Source organism: Xenopus tropicalis, chromosome 5 (genome assembly GCF_000004195.4).
Source record: "Xenopus tropicalis strain Nigerian chromosome 5, UCB_Xtro_10.0, whole genome shotgun sequence".
In the NCBI taxonomy this organism is placed as follows: domain Eukaryota; kingdom Metazoa; phylum Chordata; class Amphibia; order Anura; family Pipidae; genus Xenopus; species Xenopus tropicalis.
This window is the reverse complement of record NC_030681.2, coordinates 6,066,475-6,090,033: the sequence shown is the minus strand read 5'-3', so window position 1 is coordinate 6,090,033 and position 23,559 is coordinate 6,066,475. Positions and strand designations below refer to the sequence as shown.

Sequence of the window (23,559 nt, the reverse complement as noted above, 5' to 3'; positions counted from 1 at the left end):
CCCAGCCCCACAGCCGAGTTACCTTGAGCAGAGGAGCCGGACCCCATACAGCGGGATACATTACACAGATCAGAACAGCCGCTCCGACTCCGCCCCTACGCGTCACCAGGGGGCGGGCACCTGCCTGTCAGACCCTTCTGCCCGCTCTGTGGCTTCGCTTACTGCGGGGTAATGGGGGGGGGGGTATCACCCCGGTATCGTCTCTAAGCTTCTGGCATTATCACGTCCGCCCTCACACCGGCTTGTTACTTGTCATACCTACTGTGTGGCTACTAGCCCCCGGGCCCCCACACAGCAGCAAGCTATTACTCAGGAGTCCTACACTGCCCTGTAATACTCCCCCCCGGTCCTACCAATGGTACAGCCCCGAACCTACCGTATCTCTGCTGGGGGCCTCCGAGTGAGCTTGGCAAGTTTTCACTGTTATGGAATTGACTACAATTCCCAGCATCCCACTAAGAACTACGGGAATGGTGTATTCATTACGGTTTATGGCTTCCTTTCCCTTCCCCTGAGCTTGGGAAGAAAATGACCCCCTTGTATCCCCAATGGTACAGCCCTGATCCCACAGTACCTTTGCTGAACCCCCTTGTATCCCCAATGGTACAGCCCTGATCCCACAGTACCTTTGCTGGGTGCTTGACAAGTTTTCACTTTTATAGAATTGACTACAATTCCCAGAATCCCACAGAGAACTACGGGAATGGTGAATTCAATACGGTTTATGGTTTCCTTTCCCTTCCCCTGAGCTTGGGAAGAAAATGGACCCCCCTTGTATCCCCAATGGTACAGCCCTGATCCCACAGTACCTTTGCTGGACCCCCTTGTATCCCCAATGGTACAGCCCTGATCCCACAGTATCTTTGCTGAACCCCCTTGTATCCCCAATGGTACAGCCCTGATCCCACAGTACCTTTGCTGAACCCCCTTGTATCCCCAATGGTACAGCCCTGATCCCACAGTACCTTTGCTGAACACCCTTGTATCCCCAATGGTACAGCCCTGATCCCACAGTACCTTTGCTGAACCCCCTTGTATCCCCAATGGTACAGCCCTGATCCCACAGTACCTTTGCTGAACCCCCTTGTATCCCCAATGGTACAGCCCTGATCCCACAGTACCTTTGCTGAACCCCCTTGTATCCCCAATGGTACAGCCCTGATCCCACAGTACCTTTGCTGAACCCCCTTGTATCCCCAATGGTACAGCCCTGATCCCACAGTACCTTTGCTGGGTGCCTGACAAGCTTTCACTGTTACTGAATTGACTACAATTCCCAGCATCCCACTGAGAACTACGGGAATGGTGATTTCTTGAGATGAAAAAGGAGCCCCTTGTTTCAAACCTTCTGATAATTATTAGGGGTGTGCAGCCCCACTTTCTGGTAGGCAGGGTATCCATACATCTCCCAGCATTCCTCACCATAATATCAGGAGTACATGCATCCTGGGAGTTGTAGTCCAGCAACAAACCACTTTTATTAGTCTTCCAGTCTATGATTTACACCACTTTCTGGTTGTCAGGGTGGCTATGTCCCTAGCAACCAGGTAGCTGCTTATTATCTATGTGAAAAAAACTAGAAACACTAGAAAATACATGAAATAAAAAAGGAAATATAGCTGATTCCCTGATTCCATCAGTCGTATTGGGAAGGATCTGCTGGCGGGGCCCCCAGGGAGCAGCACAATGACCCCCCCACACCTGTCTCTGGGCCCGGGGGGCACACAGGTGCCAGTACATAGCCCTATGCCAATATTGAATCGTTTAATTACACAGCGTTACTGTGAGTGAGACGCCATCGCTGGCCGTGCCGCAGCTTGTTTTGTTCCTTCCCACCCTTTCCCACTCCGGAATGTTAATTAGCAATTATTTTTCCCACCTACAATATGTTTCCTTATAGATTTAGAGGAGAGTCTCAATGCAGCGAGGCCGGGGGCCAAAACGGATTAGAATGGAGGTATTTTCTATGTAATTCCTACAGACGTGCTGCCTCCCCGGCCCCCTAGCAGCATATAGTCTGGGTTCTTACCTTCCCACACATGGGTGCAGTCTGGAAGGGGCGGAGCATGGGAATCTGATTAGGTCCAATTACCTATGGGGCGTCTAAGGTAAACAATATGGCAACTCCAACCCCTATGTAAATAAATACAAACAGGAAGAGTAAAGGTCCCCATACACGGCCCGATTCTAGCTGCTGCTATCGAGCTGGCCATACACAGGCAGATCCGCTCGCTTGGCGATGTCGCCAAGCGAGCGGATCTTCACCTGATATCCCCACCTACGGGTGGGCGATATCGGGTAACATGTAGGCGAATTCGATCGTTTGGCCCTAGGGCCAAACGATCAAATTCTAACGGCGGTAATGGGGCAGTCGGTTTGGCTCGTTGATCCAACTGAATTTTCTAACCTGGCCAATCGATATCTGGCCAATTCCGGGGCAGATATCGGTCGGCCAGGCCCCTTGTTTCTGCCCCTACAGGGGCCGATAAGCTGCTGAATCGGTCCAAGGGACTGATATTGGCAGCTGCAATCGGCCCGTGTATGGGGACCTTTAGACAGATTCGGCAGCTAATTGGCCCATGTATGGGCACTAACGACGGGTCTGCCTGACCGACATCTGGCCTGAAATTGGGCAGATATCGATCAGGCAGGTTAAAAAATTTAGTCAGATCGGGGACTGCATTGGCTCGTTGATGTGGTCCCAAAACGACTGCACCTATGCCCGTCGTTATAATTCAATTGTTTGGCCCCAGGGCCAAACTACCAAATTAGCCTGAATTGCCCGATATCCCCTACCCGTAGGTGGGGATATCGGGAGAAGATCCGCTTGCTTGGCGACCTCGCGTATATGGCCACCTTACGAATGTCATGGTACCTTATTCTATGGCCACATTCTTCCTGTAATAAACAGAATATAAACAATATTTAGAAACAGGCTAATTCATGATACAATCATATTGGCCGGCCAAGGTTTCCTTTATTTTCCCTAGCAACAAGGGTTATGATAGAAGCTGAAATATGTGTCAGTTTGCTTCCTCATCTAAAATCCTGCTGCTCCCCAGATAAAGCATGGTTAAGCCAGTAAGCTCTAAATCCTATTTGAGCCAAGCATCTGTCAATGACGGAGAGAGAGAGACACTTGGAAGCCTCTGCCTGTTCTGTTGGAAGCTGCCGTGCTGCTCCGGGACCCATGGAACCTTCTTTCATTGCAGAATTTTATGGTTGCAGAACTTGTCCGAGTTTGTAAAGATGGAGCAAAGATTGGATCTGGCCAAGAAAGAGCAGCATTTGAAGATACTCAGTCCCACTATGCAGCGAAACAGTAAGGACTAGTCTTTTGCTTGCTAAGCAGATTGTCTGTTAAGTCGAGGGCGATGGGCTGCTCTCCTTCTCACAGTGGGATCATTCAGAGCATCGCAAAAAACACAGCCAAACCGTTAAAGAAAAATAAAAAGGCTCTTCCTTCCGCCCACGAAAACGATGGACTTACTATCCCTTTGTCGGGGGCACAAAGAACTGTGTGTGAGTTGAGTTCTGGGATAATGACTGAGGAAAATGGCCAAGAGGAGAACCATTTTATCTTGGCCCAAAAAGGAGCTGAGAGCCATTTATCTGCCCCCGAGGGCGAGAGGAAGGATAGAATGCATGACATTGCCGACGAGGCCATGGTCCATTTAAGTAAACAAAAGGGTCTCCCTGAAAGAGGAGGCATAAGAAAGCAGAGCTCAACAGGATCAGAACCAGAACTGGGAAATGGGGAAAACAACCCAAGAAGGAGTAAGAGGTCCAAGAGACAAAGGTCTCTAAAGTGTCGGAGCTCAAAAACAAGGGATAAAGAGATTGTTTTCCCCGAGGCAGAAAAGAAAGTGGATTTTCCAGAGCTGCTTGTCAAAGCCCACCAACATGCCTACGGCTATCTGAATCCCAATCTGTCCAAGTATGAAGCCATCATCTGCATGGCAAACCAAGCCACGGAAACCCAACTAATCATGCAGCAGATGATCACCTTCATGGCTCTAAGATTTGACGAGATCAACACGTGCATGGAAGAACTTGCAGAGGATGGGGAGAAACTGGTAAAAGAGGTAGGGGGCAACCTAGTCTGGCCTAATGCAAAAGGAGATGCCTCAGAACATCCTGACTTGTTGCAGCAGTTGCTGCTCTATACGGTTAACAAAATGCAGGAGTTAAACAGCACCGTCTCATCTATGACCACAAATGCCTTGAAGGAAACTTGTAGTTACTTGCAGTCAGCCGCCACCAACCTGCAGGGAAAACTGAAAGTGAAACAGCAGTACGATGAGCGCCTGGTGAGGACCATCAGATTGTTGGAAAGTTCAGCAGTTGAGGGCCCTCAGCCGAATTCCCATGACATGGCTCTTTATTCTGAAGACAGTGGCATTGGAGGCGATACTGAGTCCATTAAAGAACGCAGATCTCCTGACAAAGTGGGCAGGCCGGCACGGTGTGATTCAGTAGGGCAAGAAAGTTTGACAAAGGGTGAAGAAGAGATCATTGGCAAAGGTGAAGAATCTTCTAAAGATGTAAAGTCTGAAGCAAGCATGAACAAAAAAGAAAATATACGTTCCTCACCTTCTGCCAAAGCGAACCGGCCAAGAATTTGTCATCAATCCAGTCTTGCAGACAGCCTCTCCTTGAATTCATTGGATTACAGTACCACCCTCGAGCAAGACAGCATCAATGACCAAGATTCAGACGAGTCCGGGGACAGTGATGACAGTGATGGTTTAGACAACAAGAGCATATCGAGTCATGCAAAATTACCTAAGAGGCCCTTCTCATCTCCTGCAGGAACTGGGGCCTACAAAAACCCCTCCAAATGGCTGGAGAATCCTCCTAATGAAGAGATTTCACTGAAAATGAAAGAGGCTATCAGCGAGAAAATCAAGTTTGTCCCCAAGAAATCGAGAAGTCATGTGTGGAACAGAGAAGATGATGCCCCATCCACCTCAAAGAGGCCTAGTACTGCTGACGGAAGCAACCGGAGAACTTCTAAGCAAAAAAGATCTAGATCTGCTGAATCACTCCGAAGCCAAGCAGAGGATCCAACTCTTCTAGAACTTCAGAGAACACAAAAAGAGCTGAGCAGAAAGCTAGAACTCATGCATACAAATGATGGTTCCAAGAAAGGAAGACAGCAGAACGTGAACGGAAAATCACTCCTTCATAAGCAGGAAAATGTATCCACAGCAAACACTGGTTCCAGCAGCAAACTCAAGGCTTGTCTCGACAAAAGCTTCAAAGTTTTGCCTAGTCAGGAAAGGGTCTCCTTTACAAGATGCAATAAGAACACAAATAGCTCAACGCCAGCATCTGTATTACAACCACATTCAGTAACCAATGAAAATGTCCCACCGGTCGGACAAAAACCAGAAGGTAAAAGTATTTCCCCTCGACAGTCCGTTCGGAAACTTATTGAAACATTTAGTCCGGCGGATGAATCCATAAAACAAACAAGATCTTTGGGTCCACTGAGATGTGTTAGAAAGTTTGGTGTTCCCGTTCTCCCTCCTACTATTCCGGCATTTCAGGCACTACAGCCATTAGGCCAAAGTCTACCAGTAGGGGATGGGACTTCAATGACACCAAGCATGTACATAAATACATCTTATTCTGTGTCTGCATGTGAAGACAGACCCAACGTAAATGAAGAAGAGGCTGAAGATTTAGAGAACTTTCCACCTCCTCCTCTTGAGATACTTATGGATGATTCTTTCAATGTTCTCCAAACTGAAGAACATAAAGCCACAGAACTCAAGGCTCCACAGAACATACTTCCAAGTGCCAAACCAGCATCCTGCCCAGAAAAGAAAGCTTCCACCTGTCAAAAGATGAAAACCTCAATAAACGTGAAGGACCTATTACCGAGTAAAAATTCCACCATGTCCTATATGTCTGTTAGGACTCAGGAAGCAACTAGGAAATTCTCTTTAGACTCTAGATCTGGCAGGGAGATCAAGAGAGACTTTGAAACCCTGAAAAGGCATGAAATAGAGCAGGTGGCTCATCTGTACAAACAGTCATGCAAAATAATCCCGCTGCAGAACCCTGGCGAGGGGGTGAAGTCAGGCGATGATGAAGAGGTGACGCGGGTATGTGCTGATGGTCCCCCAACACTTAAACAGAAAGAATTTTCTCCTGCTTCACAGAGAAGGAATGAAAGGGTTCCAGCAGGAATCAGAAGAGTTTCACCCACTAGAGCCACGGTTCCTTCTCCACCAACTGAAAAGAGATTAACCAATCCACCAGGAAACAGGACTTTGTTTAAACCTCAGTCCCAAACAAGCTCTCCATCTGTGCCTAAAACTGCAAGCCCTACCAGCACTCCGAGAATACCAAGCACTCCGAGAATACCAAGCCCTCCAGTGCAAAGGAAGCTGCCTAGTCCTCCATCCCAACAGAAGTCACCCAGTCCCAGTGTTCAAAGGAAGCTTCCTAGTCCACCACCCCATCAAAAGTCACCAAGTCCTGGTGTTCAACGGAAGCTCCCGAGTCCACCACCCCATCAAAAGTCACCCAGTCCTGTGGTGCAAAGAAGGCTTTCTAATTCTCCATCCCACCAAAAGTCATCATGTCTACTTAATCAAAGGAAGCTCCCAAGCCCTCCATGCCAAAGAAAACTACCAAGCCCACCTCAAGTGCGAAGACAATCAAGTCCACCTAATCAGAGTAGCCTTCCGAGTCCACCAAGCAGTTATCGAGAGCCTAGTCCACCCATATACTGTACCCCTTCTCCACCAGTGTCACCATCAGTTCCATACAAGGGGGCACGGAGAGGCTCTGATGATCCACAACTCTCCTCAAAATGGCTTGGCAATGCCCAGTCAATATTTTGCCCATCATCTAATTCCTTATTTGAATCCAAACCACCCTCCCCACCCACATTTTCTACTAAAGAAACTGCCCCAAGCAATGGGACTGCCCCTCATCTGAGGCACAGCTTTTCTAGTCGCCCCAATGATGACCAACACAGACGGATTGCAATGAGTGCTGCCAACCCTCAGCCATTTGTACGGAGAAGTTACTCCGACCGGCGGCCAAGAGTCCAACTTCGTCTCCCAGTGCCAGCCTCTGCATTTACAGTCAGCGAGCCCTCTCTCCAGCAAATAGGGTAAGTCATTTATATTGCTCTATAACACAGCTTTAATTCCAGTGCTCTGATTGGCTACTTTCCCTGTCCCTATGAACATTCTAATGCCCTCACTGGCTACTTTCCCTATCACTATGGATATTCTAATACTTTGCCTACTCTCTCTGTCTAATGCTCTGATTGGCTATTTTCTCTAGGCCTTCTGTTTCTTCTGTACTGGTTAGCCCTATGAATGTTCTAATACTCTGATTGGCTACTCTCCCTATTCATATGAACATTCTAATGCTCTGATTGGCTACTTTCCCTATTCATATGAACATTCTAATGCTCTGATTGGCTACTCTCCCTATTCATATGAACATTCTAATGCTCTGATTGGCTACTTTCTCTATTCATAGGAACATTCTAATGCTCTGATTGGCTACTCTCCCTATTCATATGAACATTCTAATGCTCTGATTGGCTACTTTCTCTATGCCTGCTGTCCCTTACTGGTTATCCCTATGAATATTTGAATGCTCTTATTGGCTATTTTCCCTTTATTTTCCCATTCTAATACTCTGATTGGCTACTTTCCTTATTGACTTGATCATTCTAATGCTCAGACAGACTGCTTTATCTGTATCTCTAACAATTCTAATGCTTTGATTGGATTTCTTTCTCAATAGAAATATTCTCATTTTAAATTTGGCCACTTTATCTTTCCATACCCCTTCATGGCAGCTCCACCAGCTTCTACTGTTGCCTTTAAATTACCTTTATGTTATAGAGAGTGTTATTCTGGAACAATTTGCAATTGGTCTTTATTTGTTATCATTTGTAGTTTTTTCATTATTTCACTTTTGTTCTGCAGCTTTCCAGTTTGGCAATTTGGCAGCTGTATGGTTGCTAGGGTCAAAATTACCCTAGCTAGCAGGTAGTGGTTTGAAAAAGAAACTGGAATATGAATGAATAGCAGTGGATCTGTAACAAAAAGTAACAATAACAATGAAATTGTAGCCTCAAAGAGCAACAGTTCAATGTTAGTTCAGGCTGAGGGGTCAGTGACCCCCTTTTGAAAGCTGGAAAAAGTCAGAAGAGCAAAGCAAATAATTAAAAAATGATAGAAAATAAAAAATGAAGACCAATTGAAAAGTTGCTAAGAACGGATCGTTCCTTTATTTAAAAAAAAGCAAAAGTGGGAGCTGCAAGAAGGTACAACATATATTGAGCCCAGAACTTCTGTCTGTATATTTAATGTATTTATACATAAGGGAGGGAGCTGCCGTCTCATTTCCCTTGGATAGTACAGAATGACTGTCTGAGACCCTTGGCTGTCACTGGGAGTGCTGTCTCTTAAGTGACACCCCAAGTCTCCATATTTCCCTAAGCAAACGAGAGCACCGGCTGAGGTGTAAGCTGTAGGGACGGGACACTGTATGTCAAGCTGATGCCCAGTGCCCCAGCTGACAGCCACATATAATCCCTATATATAGAGCATTAGAGAGTAATGTCAATTAAGAAATGTAAATATGATTCGGATATTAATCAGTAATTAATTTGATTTAATCAGCAGATTAATTTGATCATTCTGATGTAGTTAGTCTGTCGAAAGTTAATGTCCCGTTATACTGTCTTCGTTTTTTCTTACAGTCTCCAGCTTTATCCTACAGCCTACATACTGGCCTACTGTCTCTGTCTTGCCATACTGTCATCATCTTTTCCTACTGTCCCAACAGTGATGATCTGTCCCTACTGTCTCCATCTTGTCCTACTGTCTCCATCTTGTCCTACTGTCTCCATCTTGCCCTACTGTCTCCATCTTGCCCTACTGTCTCCATCTTGCCCTACTGTCTCCATCTTGTCCTACTGTCTCCATCTTGTCCCACTGTCTCCATCTTGCCCTACTGTCCCCATCTTGCCCTACTGTCTCCATCTTGCCCTACTGTCTCCATCTTGCCCTACTGTCTCCATCTTACCCTACTGTCTCCATCTTGCTCTACTGTCTCCATCTTGCCCTACTGTCCCCATCTTGCCCTACTGTCTCCATCTTGCCCTACTGTCTCCATCTTGTCCTACTGTCTCCATCTTGTCCCACTGTCTCCATCTTGCCCTACTGTCCCCATCTTGCCCTACTGTCTCCATCTTGCCCTACTGTCTCCATCTTGCCCTACTGTCTCCATCTTACCCTACTGTCTCCATCTTGCTCTACTGTCTCCATCTTGCCCTACTGTCCCCATCTTGCCCTACTGTCTCCATCTTGCCCTACTTTTGCATCTTGCACTACTGTCTCCATCTTGCCCTACTGTCTCTATCTTGTCCTACTGTCTCCATCTTGCCCTACTGTCTCCATCTTGTCCTACTGTCTCCATCTTGCCCTGCTGTCTCCATATTGCCCTACTGTCTCCATCTTGTCCTACTGTCTCCATCTTGCCCTTCTGTCTCCATCTTGACCTACTATTTCCACCTTGCCCTACTGTCTCCATCTTGCCCTACTTTTGCATCTTGCTCTACTGTCTCCATCTTGCCCTACTGTCTCCATCTTGCCCTACTGTCCCCATCTTGCCCTACTGTCCCCATCTTGCCCTACTGTCTCCATCTTGCCCTACTGTCCCCATCTTGCCCTACTGTCTCCATCTTGCCCTACTTTTGCATCTTGCTCTACTGTCTCCATCTTGCCCTACTGTCTCCATCTTGCCCTACTGTCTCTATCTTGCCCTACTGTCCCCATCTTGCCCTACTGTCTCCATCTTGCCCTACTGTCTGCATCTTGCCCTACTGTCCCCATCTTGCCCTACTGTCTCCATCTTGCCCTACTTTTGCATCTTGCTCTACTGTCTCCATCTTGCCCTACTGTCTCCATCTTGCCCTACTGTCTCTATCTTGCCCTACTGTCCCCATCTTGCCCTACTGTCTCCATCTTGCCCTACTGTCTCCATCTTGCCCTACTGTCCCCATCTTGCCCTACTGTCTCCATCTTGCCCTACTTTTGCATCTTGCTCTACTGTCTCCATCTTGCCCTACTGTCTCCATCTTGCCCTACTGTCTCTATCTTGCCCTACTGTCCCCATCTTGCCCTACTGTCTCCATCTTGCCCTACTGTCTGCATCTTGCCCTACTGTCTCCATCTTTCCCTACTGTCTCCATCTTGCCCTTCTGTCCTCATCTTGCCCTACTGTCTCCATCTTGCCCTACTGACTCCATCTTGTCCTACTGTCTCCATCTTGTCCTACTGTCTCCATCTTGTCCTACTGTTTCCATCTTGTCCTACTGTCTCCATCTTGTCCTACTGTCCACATCTTGCCCTACTGTCTCCATCTTGCCCTACTGTCTCCATCTTGTCCTACTGTCCACATCTTGCCCTACTGTCCACATCTTGCCCTACTGTCTCCATCTTGTCCTACTGTCTCCATTTTGTCCTACTGTCTCCATCTTGTCCTACTGTCTCCATCTTGCCCTACTGTCCACATCTTGCCCTACTGTCTCCATCTTGTCCTACTGTCTCCATCTTGTCCTACTGTCTCCATCCTGCCCTACTGTCTCCATCTTGCCCTACTGTCTCCATCTTGTCCTACTGTCTCCATCCTGCCCTACTGTCTCCATCCTGCCCTACTGTCTCCATCTTGCCCTACTGTCTCCATCTTGCCCTACTGTCTCCATCTTGTCCTACTGTCTCCATCTTGTCCTACTGATGCCATCTTGTCTTACTGTCAGTTTCTTGCCCTGTTGTCTCATTATTATTATGGTTTGCTGAAACTCTGCAGCCTGAAATGTTTTTGGTTCATTGCAGAAATAAAAGTAAATATTAATTACAGGAAGATGCAGGGTGTATCTATACAACATACTATAGGTAACTCTCAAGGGAAATTGAGGGGGAAAGGGAAAATCAAAGGGAAAGGATGAGGGGAATTGTTGTTTGCTCAGGGGAAGATATTTCATTGCATAAAGGCAGCAGTGAGGGGATTAGTTCTGCGCTGGTATCCGGCTAATAATAGGTTCAGCCCCCCCTCCTCACACAGTACGGTCACTTCTCATTATTGTCTCCCATAATCCTCTTTTCTTGTTTCAGCTGTGAGGTGCCGAGTCGGAGGGAGAGTGAGCCGTGGGGTGGGCAGAACCAGGCAGAACTCAGAGCCTCGGACCCAGAGCTGCGCATTGTGGGACAGGGGTTCCAGCCGGAGTGACTGCGGCAGAAATGGCGAAATCCATCGAAGGAACGGAAGAGCTGGACTGTTGCTTTGTACTCACGGTCCGACCAAGGGCTCAGAACCTGAAGATGCACTACTGACTTGTACTAAGCACCTTATACTCTTTACTTCCTGTCCCACACAGCTTGCAATCTAATTACTGGTGCCTAAAGCAGAGGGTGATGGAACTTGTCACTGCCAGTGTCACAGATAACCCAACATACAAAGTGAACAGGGTTCCCTGGGACAGAATGAGGGCCCATAGAACAGAGGGGACCCATTTAGCTGTCACCATTGGGTGACAATGGCCCTAGAGAGATGATTGTAATATCCCATAGGATGGTCCGGTACCCAGCTAAGGGCAAGTGGACCTTCCAGTGGCACAGCTGCTGCCCCGTGGTTCCCCTATATGTTAAAGTTTAGTATGTTATAGAATGGCCTATTCTTAGCAACTTTTCAATTGGTCTTAATTGTTTATTTGTTATAGTTTTTGAATTATTTGCCTTCTTCTTCTGACTCTTTCCACTTTTCAAATGGGGGTCACTGACCCCGGCAGCCAAAAACCTCTGTGAGGCTACAAACACATTGTTATTTTTACTTTGTATTACTTATCTTTCTATTTAGGCCCTCCTCTACTCATATTCCTGTTTCTCTTTCAAACCACTGCCTGGTTGCTAGGTTAAATTGGACCCTAGCAACCAGATAGCTGCAATGAAAAGCTAAATAATTCAAAAATTCCAAATAATAAAAAATAAAGACCAATTGCAAACTGTCTCAGAATAGCATTATCTATATCATAGTAAAAGTTAACCCTTTGGACAAGGCTACTTTTCCTATTTGTTGTATAGTTTTTTGACTGCTCCTGTGACCAGATGGTTAAATGAATAACAGGCAGATCCTCCAATAAGAAACCAATCTCCAACAGCACTTATTATTTAGGGAACTCCTAGTTGCACAGGGAATTATGGGAATTAAGCGCAAATTATTCATTGAAGAGCCCCAAAATGCAGGATGCAATATGCCCCCCCCATATTACTGAAGAACCCCCCCATCCCCACCCCTCTGTGCGAGTGTTAAATCCCACACCCATAGATTTAAGGATTTGGTGCTTGACAAGCACCCAATAGGATTCTGCCATTCAGGCCCCCAGTTTTCTGTCCCGCCCCCCAACCAATTACACGTACAGTATGATGTGTTGTATGTCTCGCTGTGTGTCTCTATGTATGTCTCGCTGTGTGTCTCTATGTATGTCTCGCTGTGTGTCTCTATGTATGTCTCGCTGTGTGTCTCTATGTATGTCTCGCTGTGTGTCTCTATGTATGTCTCGCTGTGTGTCTCTATGTATGTCTCGCTGTGTGTCTCTATGTATGTCTCGCTGTGTGTCTCTATGTATGTCTCGCTGTGTGTCTCTATGTATGTCCTCGCTGTGTGTCTCTATGTATGTCTCGCTGTGTGTCTCTATGTATGTCTCGCTGTGTGTCTCTATGTATGTCTCGCTGTGTGTCTCTATGTATGTCTCGCTGTGTGTCTCTATGTATGTCTCGCTGTGTGTCTCTATGTATGTCTCGCTGTGTGTCTCTATGTATGTCTCGCTGTGTGTCTCTATGTATGTCCTCGCTGTGTGTCTCTATGTATGTCTCGCTGTGTGTCTCTATGTATGTCTCGCTGTGTGTCTCTATGTATGTCTCGCTGTGTGTCTCTATGTATGTCTCGCTGTGTGTCTCTATGTATGTCTCCGCTGTGTGGTCTCTATGTATGTCTCGCTGTGTGTCTCTATGTATGTCTCGCTGTGTGTCTCTATGTATGTCTCGCTGTGTCTCTATGTATGTCTCGCTGTGTGTCTCTATGTATGTCTCGCTGTGTGTCTCTATGTATGTCTCGCTGTGTGTCTCTATGTATGTCTCGCTGTGTGTCTCTATGTATGTCTCGCTGTGTGTCTCTATGTATGTCTTGCTGTGTGTCTCTATGTATGTCTCGCTGTGTGTCTCTATGTATGTCTCGCTGTGTGTCTCTATGTATGTCTCGCTGTGTGTCTCTATGACTGTTACTGTATCGCACGATACAACTCTTTGTCACTTTTATACCATTTTGTATCAAGTGAATGTTTAATAAAAGGGTCAGAAACAAACTGACTGGCTGTTGTGTCACATGACCAGATACGTTGATGATAAACCCTATTATGTTCAGCCAATCCCATGCACTATTAGTTTATACAGGGGGAGTGGAAGCTTCATAATAATCCCACCCTTAGCCCATAACGAGGTTACAGATATATAGAAACATTGGGGTAACAGTCACCCCGCTGTAGTTCCAGGGGTACCCAGGGCACAAATAAGCACTCACCCCAAATCCCCCCCTAACTGGCCTTCAGGCTGGGCCCCCTTAGCCCATAACAAGGTTACAGATATATAGAAACATTGGGGTAACAGTCACCCTGCTATAGTTCCAGGGGTACCCAGGGCACAAATAAGCACTCTCCCCAAATCCCCCCCTAACTGGCCTTCAGGCTGGGCCCCCTTAGCCCATAACAAGGTTACAGATATATAGAAATATTGGGGTAACAGTCACCCCGCTATAGTTCCAGGGGTACCCAGGGCACAAATAAGCACTCACCCCAAATCCCCCCCTAACTGGCCTTCAGGCTGGGCCCCCTTAGCCCATAACAAGGTTACAGATATATAGAAACATTGGGGTAACAGTCACCCCGCTATAGTTCCAGGGGTACCCAGGGCACAAATAAGCACTCACCCCAAATCCCCCCATAACTGGCCTTCAGGCTGGGCCCCCTTAGCCCATAACAAGGTTACAGATATATAGAAAAATTGGGGTAACAGTCACCCCGCTATAGTTCCAGGGGTACCCAGGGCACAAATAAGCACTCACCCCAAATCCCCCCTAACTGGCCTTCAGGCTGGGCCCCCTTAGCCCATAACAAGGTTACAGATATATAGAAACATTGGGGTAACAGTCACCCTGCTATAGTTCCAGGGGTACCCAGGGCACAAATAAGCACTCACCCCAAATCCCCCCTAACTGGCCTTCAGGCTGGGCCCCCTTAGCCCATAACAAGGTTACAGATATATAGAAACACTGGAGTAACAGTCACCCTGTTATAGTTCCAGGGGTACTGTTACTCCAGTAGGGCAAGATGGAGACAGTAGGACAAGATGGAGACAGTGGGGCAAGATGGAGACAGTAGGACAAGATGGGGACAGTGGGACAAGATGGAGACAGTAGGACAAGATGGGGACAGTGGGACAAGATGGAGACAGTGGGACAAGATGGGGACAGTGGGACAAGATGGAGACAGTAGGGCAAGATGGGGACAGTGGGGCAAGATGGGGACAGTGGAGCAAGATGGAGACAGTGGGGCAAGATGGAGACAGTAGGACAAGATGGAGAAAGTAGGACAAGATGGAGACAGTAGGAAAAGATGGGGACAGTAGGACAAGATGGGGACAGTAGGGCAAGATGGAGACAGTAGGGCAAGATGGAGACAGTAGGACAAGATGGAGACAGTAGGACAAGATGGAGACAGTAGGACAAGATGGGGACAGTAGGACAAGATGGGGACAGTGGGACAAGATGGAGACAGTAGGACAAGATGGGGACAGTGGGACAAGATGGAGACAGTGGGACAAGATGGGGACAGTGGGACAAGATGGAGACAGTAGGGCAAGATGGGGACAGTGGGGCAAGATGGGGACAGTGGAGCAAGATGGAGACAGTGGGGCAAGATGGAGACAGTAGGACAAGATGGAGAAAGTAGGACAAGATGGAGACAGTAGGAAAAGATGGGGACAGTAGGACAAGATGGGGACAGTAGGGCAAGATGGAGACAGTAGGGCAAGATGGAGACAGTAGGACAAGATGGAGACAGTAGGACAAGATGGAGACAGTAGGACAAGATGGGGACAGTAGGACAAGATGGAGACAGTAGGACAAGATGGGGACAGTAGGACAAGATGGGGACAGTAGGACAAGATGGAGACAGTAGGGCAAGATGGAGACAGTAGGGCAAGATGGAGAAAGTAGGGCAAGGTGGAGACAGTAGGGCAAGATGGAGACAGTAGGGCAAGTTGGAGACAGTAGGGCAAGATGGAGACAGTAGGGCAAAATGGAGGCAGTAGGGCAAGTTGGAGGCAATAAGGGAAGAGGGTTACAATTTTGCCCTGGGTCCCTCTGCAACTAAATTCACTGTCATTGTCACTGAGGCAGAACGGGAGTCAAAAAGTGTAGAAAAATATGGCTTTAATGCTAGTACATGTTACAGTATATACACAGGGTGAGCCAACGCCTGGATATTGTACAGTGCCTAATGCATTACCTTCTAGATATTTAGATTGTTCCTCTCACATTATCTTGGGATATGTCAGAAAAGTCCAGTTGTTTTTAGACTTAATTCTACTAGATACTATATTATCTTGGAATAATAACTATAATACAATATAGAACCCGACTCTCTATAATAAAGTGCTCAGCAGTCTTTTGCCTGGAGTAGCAGAGCCTTCCAGTCATCTCCATACAATGCAGTATGGGGGGTTAGGAGCAAAGACTGGATCAGTGGGTGGAGCCTGTTTTTAGAGTACATACGGACAGGCCAAGGAATGAATAAGTGTAGGGGTCTTGGCCTCTATACACATCCATAAAGAATAATCTGCAGGTTAAAGGGTAAGGCAGTCGGATTCCCATTTGTCTCTAGTTGTTATATAATAAATAGATTTAAATGTACAGATTAGTTCATATAGTTGCTATAGGGACAAGACGCCATGTTGGTGAGCAGGATTTCCCTCAAGTACAGTATGAGGGCACAGCTCACTTTGGGTATGGAATGCCTCTCCGCGGGCACCTATGCGCGGGGGCTGCCATTTTGTTTACCTTGGCTAGGCCACGGAGGGTTGTAGACCTTTGCTCTCAAACTATCCTATCAAAAATAAACCTACTTCTAGATGAGGTTTATCTCCCCTTTGAATGAGTTGATGTTGAAGTCTTCTCTTAGTTCATTTAATATAAATAAATTATAAGAATAACGCAGATTCCCCCCACCAATTGTTGCAATGGAGGAGTCCATTATCCCTTATTTCCATGGTGGCCCTAGGGAGTTCCTTATTGCCACATTTTCATTGGTTACTCCATTATGTGTGTAGGGTACAACGAAAAAGGGTGTTTTTGGGAAAATTCCATCTTCCGCTGCCAACTTGGGTCAGCTGATATAGTTAGTGTCCCAGTAGGGCCACAACCTGTTGGTCCCTTGGTGGGGAGGTTGTTGCTGAACTAGAGCTACAGAGATTGGGGGCCACACATGAGGCACACTGGAACGGTCGGTTTTATTGGCGTGTTGCTAACATGTCGGCCAGCATCTTGGTGGCATGTTGTGGTTGGCCAGAAGCATACTCCTCCAGGCTGGGTCCCATTTCTCTATACAGGGTCCTGGCTAACTTGCCCACCACCTCTTTGAAGTTGCCGTTGCGTCCAGGGAAAACCCCGTTGCCCGTGATGTTGCACAAGAAATACCAAAGCACGGGGAGAACATGGCGCTCCACAGCCTGGGGCTTCCGCGGGTACACAGATGTGACAAGCCCTGTGGGTCAGAAGAAGACATCGAAGTCACCCAACAGAATCATTTCTAAAGGCTCCTTGGCAGAGCTGGGGCCCCGAGTGGGGTCCGATAGTGTTTAACTTTGAATATGTCACAGAATGGGCAGTTTTCAAACTGGTATTTTTTATCTTTTATAGTTTTTGAATTATTTGCCTTTATTCTTCCAACACATTAGCAGCTTTCAAATGGGGGTCACTGACCCGGGCAGCCAAAAACTATTGCTCTGTGAGGCTCCAGTTTTATTGTTATTGTTACTTTTTAATACAGGTATCAGACCCCTTATCTGGAAACCCATTATCCAGAATTACGGAAAGGCCGTCTCCCATAGACCCCATTATAAACAAAAAATTCTAATTTTTCAACATGATTTACTTTTCTCTGTAATAATAAAACAGTACCTGTACTTGATCCCAACTAAGATATAATTACCCCTTATTGGGGGCAGAACAGCCCTATTGGGTTTATTTCATGGTTAAATGATTCCCTTTTCTCTGTAATAATAAAACAGTACCTGTACTTGATCCCAACTAAGATATAATTACCCCTTATTGGGGGCAGAACAGCCCTATTGGGTTTATTTAATGGTTAAATGATTCCCTTTTCTCTGTAATAATAAAACAGTACCTGTACTTGATCCCAACTAAGATATAATTACCCCTTATTGGGGCAGAACAGCCCTATTGGGTTTATTTAATGGTTAAATGATTCCCTTTTCTCTGTAATAATAAAACAGAACCTGTACTTGATCCCAACTAAGATATAATTACCCCTTATTGGGGGCAGAACAGCCCTATTGGGTTTATTTAATGGTTAAATGATTCCCTTTTCTCTGTAATAATAAAACAGTACCTGTACTTGATCCCAACTAAGATATAATTACCCCTTATTGGGGCAGAACAGCCCTATTGGGTTTATTTAATGGTTAAATGATTCCCTTTTCTCTGTAATAATAAAACAGTACCTGTACTTGATCCCAACTAAGATATAATTACCCCTTATTGGGGCAGAACAGCCCTATTGGGTTTATTTAATGGTTAAATGATTCCCTTTTCTCTGTAATAATAAAACAGTACCTGTACTTGATCCCAACTAAGATATAATTACCCCTTATTGGGGGCAGAACAGCCCTATTGGGTTTATTTAATGGTTAAATGATTCCCTTTTCTCTGTAATAATAAAACAGTACCTGTACTTGATCCCAACTAAGATATAATTACCCCTTATTGGGAGCAGAACAATCCTATTGGGTTTATTTCATGGTTAAATGATTCCCTTTTCTCTGTAATAATAAAACAGTACAGAAAAATCCCTTATCCAGAAAACCCCAGGTCCCAAGCATTCTGGATAATGGGTCCCATACCTGTACTTATTTTTTTTTATTCAGCCCCTCTCCAGTTCATAAATCAGTCTTTCATTCAAAACACACCCTGGTTGCTAAGGTAATTTAGATCCTAGCAACCAAATAGCTTCTGAAACTCCAAACTGGAGAGCTGCTAAACAAAGAGTGCAATAATTAAAAAACTACAAATAATAAAAAATGAAGACCAATTGCAAATTGTCTTAATAAAGGTATTAATTGAGTTTCCTATTGGATTTACCGGACAGGCGCTCTGTGATGTCACTCATGGCTCGGCCGCTGATGAAGCGGATTCTGCTGGCAAATGGCTGCAACAACCACAAATTGTCTGCAAAATTAAAAGTGAATAATGATATTGTGTGGGTGGGAGGCAGATACAATTGTATAACCCCCCCTAGTGGCAGTTCCAGTTAGCAATTGGGGGCCTTTTATAATAATAATAATAATAATAATAATAATAATAATGTAAAGTGCAGTTGGATTCTTGGGTCCAATTGAAACCCACTGAACATTAGGGGAAAGCTGCTTAGAATTCTATTTTTGGGTTTATATGCCCTTTAATGGTTGGTAGGATATTATTGTCACTGTAGAATTGTCCTTCCCATTGGGGTTCAGCACCGATACCTATGTTGGCAATGAGCGTATCCACCACCGTCACGGCCGCCGCGTATATCCCAGAATGCTTGGAGTTCAGGTTGTCCGTCACCACCGTTACCATGGGAACCAGAACATGGTGCAGACTCTCCTTCAGGAGCGGGATCATGAGCCTGGCCGACTCCAACGCAAACTGATTGACTTTCTTATTGGCGTCTTGCAACCGCGGGTTAAAGGAGTCGAAGATCTGTGTAGGGAGAAACCCAAAAATATTTAGTTGCCATCAGTGATATTTATCATTCCAGGGTCGACCCTTTATTCTTCTCCTTTACCCTAAGCCACTGTCCAATCACAGTGCAGGGTAGTGAGGTTCCAGCTTGCCCAAACTGTCCCTTCTGCCCACCCACAGCCTTACAATGCCCCGAGATGGGCACGGGCAGTTCTATAAATACAGATCGCCCCATTGGTTGGGTTACAAAGTGGGTTAATGTAAGTCCAATGGATAATTATGGAACCTGGAAAGGGCACCAATAAAGGAGTCAATAATTCAATAAAAAGAGAAGAATTCATCTTTGATGCTCACTGACCTGCGTGATATTAGCGGTGACAAATTTCGGGTTGTTCCTGGAATATTCCAGCACAAGGGCCACGCCATCCATTTTGCTCTGAAAGTCCTTGGCAGTTAGTAATTTGCTGAGATGCTTGAGCTGCTCTGTGACCTCTGCGGCCCGAACAGGCTGCCGTCTTGGCACGGGGGACTCCTGGGGTTCTGGTTCTGCTTCTTTTGGCCTACTGAGGAGTAAACATGTTGGGATCTGCTTATATATTTCTGACTCAAACACCTTGGTACCTACCTAGTGCTACCGACCCCTATTTCTGTAGGGAAATGAGAGCAGGGCAGGCAGTAACCCTTCCAACACTTTCCCCTGTCTCTGCCCCTATATATTAGGTACCTACCTAGTGCTACCAACCCCTATTTCTGTAGGGAAATGAGAGCAGGGCAGGCAGTAACCCTTCCAACACTTTCCCCTGTCTCTGCCCCTATATATTAGGTACCTACCTAGTGCTACCAACCCCTATTTCTGTAGGGAAATGAGAGCAGGGCAGGCAGTAACCCTCCCAACACTTTCCCCTGTCTCTGCCCCTATATATTAGGTACCTACCTAGTGCTACCAACCCCTATTTCTGTAGGGAAATGAGAGCAGGGCAGGCAGTAACCCTTCCAACACTTTCCCCTGTCTCTGTCCCTATATATTAGGTACCTACCTAGTGCTACCAACCCCTATTTCTGTAGGGAAATGAGAGCAGGGCAGGCAGTAACCCTTCCAACACTTTCCCCTGTCTCTGCCCCTATATATTAGGTACCTACCTAGTGCTACCAACCCCTATTTCTGTAGGGAAATGAGAGCAGAGCAGGCAGTAACCCTTCCAACACTTTCCCCTGTCTCTGCCCTTATATATTAGGTACCTACCTAGTGCTACCAACCCCTATTTCTGTAGGGAAATGAGAGCAGGGCAGGCAGTAACCCTTCCAACACTTTCCCCTGTCTCTGCCCTTATATATTAGGTACCTACCTAGTGCTACCAACCCCTATTTCTGTAGGGAAATGAGAGCAGAATGATTCAGAACAAAACCCACCTCTGTTCGGGAGTTGGGCTTTCCTGGGGAAACACATTGATGCTCTTCTGGAGGGGCCTCTGATACTTGGCAGAAGGGGCTTGTGAAAGGGTATCATTGGCTTCCTAGAATTCATTAGAAGGAAGCTCATTAGGCATTGGGCTGTTAAAGGTAGATTTCAAGACTGAATATACAGTATACAAAAATGTGTGTTGTTGCCACTGAGATGGTCACATACTTTCTGCTTGATGGTGGCTATGAGGTCCCGCAGATCATGAGAAGGAATTAGCCGCTCCATCTGGCTCTCAAATTTCGGGTTTCCCATCAGCAGGCAGAACATCCTGCGCCCATAGAATCTGCAGTAACAAACATTGATATATTGTATATTAGGTCACATTAGGTCTGTGCCACTGTGACAGAATGCTCTGTTATACAGATAGCTAGAATCTCAGCCATAAAGCAGGGCAGGACTGCTGCTTACAATGGGGGGATCAGATAGGATCTGTGCCACTGTGACAGAATGCTCTGTTATACAGATAGCTAGAATCTCAGCCATAAAGCAGGGCAGGACTGCTGCTTACAATGGGGGGGATCAGATAGGATCTGTGCCACTGTGACAGAATGCTCTGTTATACAGATAGCTAGAATCTCAGCCATAAAGCAGGGCAGGACTGCTGCTTACAATGGGGGATCAGATAGGATCTGTGCCACTGTGACAGAATGCTCTGTTATACAGATAGCTAGAATCTCAGCCATAAAGCAGGGCAGGACTGCTGCTTACAATGGGGGGGATCAGATAGGATCTGTGCCACTGTGACAGAATGCTCTGTTATACAGATAGCTAGAATCTCAGCCATAAAGCAGGGCAGGACTGCTGCTTACAATGGGGGGATCAGATAGGATCTGTGCCACTGTGACAGAATGCTCTGTTATACAGATAGCTAGAATCTCAGCCATAAAGCAGGGCAGGACTGCTGCTTACAATGGGGGGGGGATCAGATAGGATCTGTGCCACTGTGACAGGGCTCAGAGGCAATAAACTGATACAAGAAGCAGGTCCCGGAGAAGTGTCAGTAAAGCAGATCCCAGATTAACCTATCAGTGAACCTCACACTCTGCGGGACAGGGCTGCACAAATCCAGGTAAGGACAGGTTGCTAATGGTCTCATATGGTCTATTGATTAGGTTTAAATGGCGTATGACACAGGCCCACTGTTCTCCACATACATATGAGCCAAACAAGTCCTGTGCATATGTGTGTGGCCGTGTATATAAGCACTGAGCCCAACATGGAGGTGCATAGGTTATCCCATCATAGCTCTAATGAATATGGGAGACGTACGGCAGCCCTATGACTGGATAACTACAGAGAGAACAAACAGTTCTTGCTGGTTTAGTTGCCCTTTCATTGCTGACCTATGAAAGCCCTTGAGGCCTGGGGATGTTTAGAAATATAAGCCGCTGTTACATAACATTCCATGACGCTCTGCTTTGGGCAAAAGGCCACGAATGGAGCCACGGGGTCTGCATTCTGCCTTCCTATCCCTTTGCCTGTGTTCTGCCAACCCTGGCCACTAGAGGGCGCTACAGAGCAGGCAGTGCACATTGCTTTGTACTTGTTGCACAAGATCTAAATACATGGATAAGTATGTATGTATATATTTATAAAGTGCTACTTATGTACGCAGCGCTGTACAGTAAAATACATTAATACAAACAGGGGGTTATTGAGATAATAATAGATAAATACAAAGTATAACAATAAATACAGATAAATACAAGATACAGTTGCAATAAGTTAAGAGTCAAAGACACAAGAGGATGGAGGTCCCTGCCCCGTAGAGCTTACAATCTAAAATAGATATAATATTGATAGAATTGATATTTGGGAGCCTCCCACTCTGTATTTATATACATATATTTTTTGGTTCGGGAATTGGCCAAGATTCTGCCTTTTTTGGCAGGATCCGGCCAAACTCAAGTGCCTGGCAACGAATCCAAATCCATAAAGGGGTGGTTCATCATTAACTTTTAATATGTTATAGAATGTCCTTTCTTAGCAACTTTGCAATTGGTTTTCATTATTTATTTGTTATCGTTTTTGAATTATTTGCCAAATGGGGGTCACTGACCCCGGTAGCTAAAACTATTGCCCTGTGAGCTTACAATTTTATTAATATTGTTATTTTTTATTACTTTTTTTTATTATTAGAACAACCCCTATTCATATTTCGGTCTCATTGAAACTGCTGCCTGGTTGCTAAGGTAAAGAAGGCTCTAGCAACCGATGGCTGCTTAAATTCCAAACTGCTGAACAAAAAAATCTCAATAACCGAAAAACCACAAATAATAAAAAAAATGAAAACCAGTTGCAAATCGTCTCAGAATATCATTGCCTAGATCATAGTAAAAGTTAATTTGAGAGTGAACAACCTCTTTAAAATAAAATAACGCTTGGTCACGTGAACACAGAAGTAAAAAAGGTTTTGACCCGGTTCTATTTAACCCTTCAACAGCCTTATTCGTATATGCCAATTAAGATTTGGTTCGATATTCGGCTGAACCTTTTACAAAGGATTTGGGGGTTCGGGCCAAACCAAAATATAGTGCATTCAATTTATCCCTGATATATATAATGCACCACCTGGTGGACAAGGGTGGTATTGCTGCAGATTTTAATGCATCATAAAGACCATCAGGGGGTACAAGTGGTTGCATGGAACCCTGACAGAGTGCCCCAAATGTTACACTTTTCCTGGGCCCCAGAGAAAAATTAAGGTTTCCTGACGGCGGCCATTGTTCTTTAGCAATAGAGAAAAGCACTTACCTGGTGTCCTGCTGCCCATCTTGGTTCAGTCTGACCACTGTGCGCAGCAATACATCGGTGCTCTCTCTGGTACCTGACAGAAGCCTCTCTGCCCCCAACTGCTCTATCACACTGAGAAGGTATTTAGCCGTGCATTTGCGCACCGAGCTGTTCCGGTGGCTGCGGAGGGGTGGCATAAAGCAGGGATTTTGTTACACAAACTGGCAATCCTTACTGTGCATGCAAGGGGTACACACGACAGTCCCTGTGAAGAGCAGTCTGTGACTGGTTGGGGGTGCTGGGAGTTT

The 23,559-nt window shown here is 45.9% G+C and overlaps 3 protein-coding genes across 9 annotated transcripts in view; 1 reads left to right on the top strand and 2 right to left on the bottom strand.

Moving 5' to 3' along the window:
* The window catches only part of clip4 (CAP-GLY domain containing linker protein family, member 4), a 36,799-nt gene extending 36,513 nt beyond the window's left edge, over window positions 1-286 (bottom strand). Inside the window, exon 1 of one of the 4 annotated variants that reach the window (XM_031902167.1) lies at window positions 23-286. The gene's annotated coding sequence lies outside the window, so the exon portion shown is untranslated. The remainder of the gene's footprint in view (window positions 1-22) is intronic. The other 3 variants (XM_031902170.1, XM_031902166.1, XM_031902169.1) reach the window with 3 other exon arrangements.
* A 2,807-nt stretch (window positions 287-3,093) lies between these two features.
* Window positions 3,094-11,739, top strand: pcare (photoreceptor cilium actin regulator). The gene is made up of 2 exons (XM_004914927.4): window positions 3,094-7,132; window positions 11,160-11,739. Exons 1-2 carry the CDS (start codon window positions 3,375-3,377, stop codon window positions 11,272-11,274), a joined length of 3,873 nt encoding a protein of 1,290 aa, XP_004914984.1. The 5' UTR covers window positions 3,094-3,374; the 3' UTR covers window positions 11,275-11,739.
* A 3,772-nt stretch (window positions 11,740-15,511) lies between these two features.
* togaram2 (TOG array regulator of axonemal microtubules 2) overlaps window positions 15,512-23,559 on the bottom strand; it is a 48,252-nt gene continuing 40,204 nt past the window's right edge. For 3 of the 4 annotated variants that reach the window (XM_012963993.3, XM_031902486.1, XM_031902488.1), the window contains exons 14-20: window positions 23,273-23,431; window positions 20,684-20,801; window positions 20,467-20,570; window positions 19,415-19,619; window positions 18,858-19,074; window positions 18,475-18,561; window positions 15,512-16,858 (exon numbers count right to left, since the gene is read on the bottom strand). In XM_012963993.3, the coding sequence (XP_012819447.2) occupies window positions 16,605-16,858; window positions 18,475-18,561; window positions 18,858-19,074; window positions 19,415-19,619; window positions 20,467-20,570; window positions 20,684-20,801; window positions 23,273-23,431 (1,144 nt within the window). In that variant the 3' untranslated portion in view covers window positions 15,512-16,604. The remainder of the gene's footprint in view (window positions 16,859-18,474; window positions 18,562-18,857; window positions 19,075-19,414; window positions 19,620-20,466; window positions 20,571-20,683; window positions 20,802-23,272; window positions 23,432-23,559) is intronic. The other variant, XM_031902487.1, reaches the window with a different exon arrangement.

Bases quoted from the DNA above. Each gene is read 5' to 3' on its own strand.
- pcare (XM_004914927.4), top strand. From the start codon at position 3,375: ATGGGCTGCTCTCCTTCTCACAGTGGGATCATTCAGAGCATCGCAAAA. The intron at 7,133-11,159 runs GTAAGTCATTTA...TTCTTGTTTCAG, and splicing joins CCCTCTCTCCAGCAAATAGG to CTGTGAGGTGCCGAGTCGGA.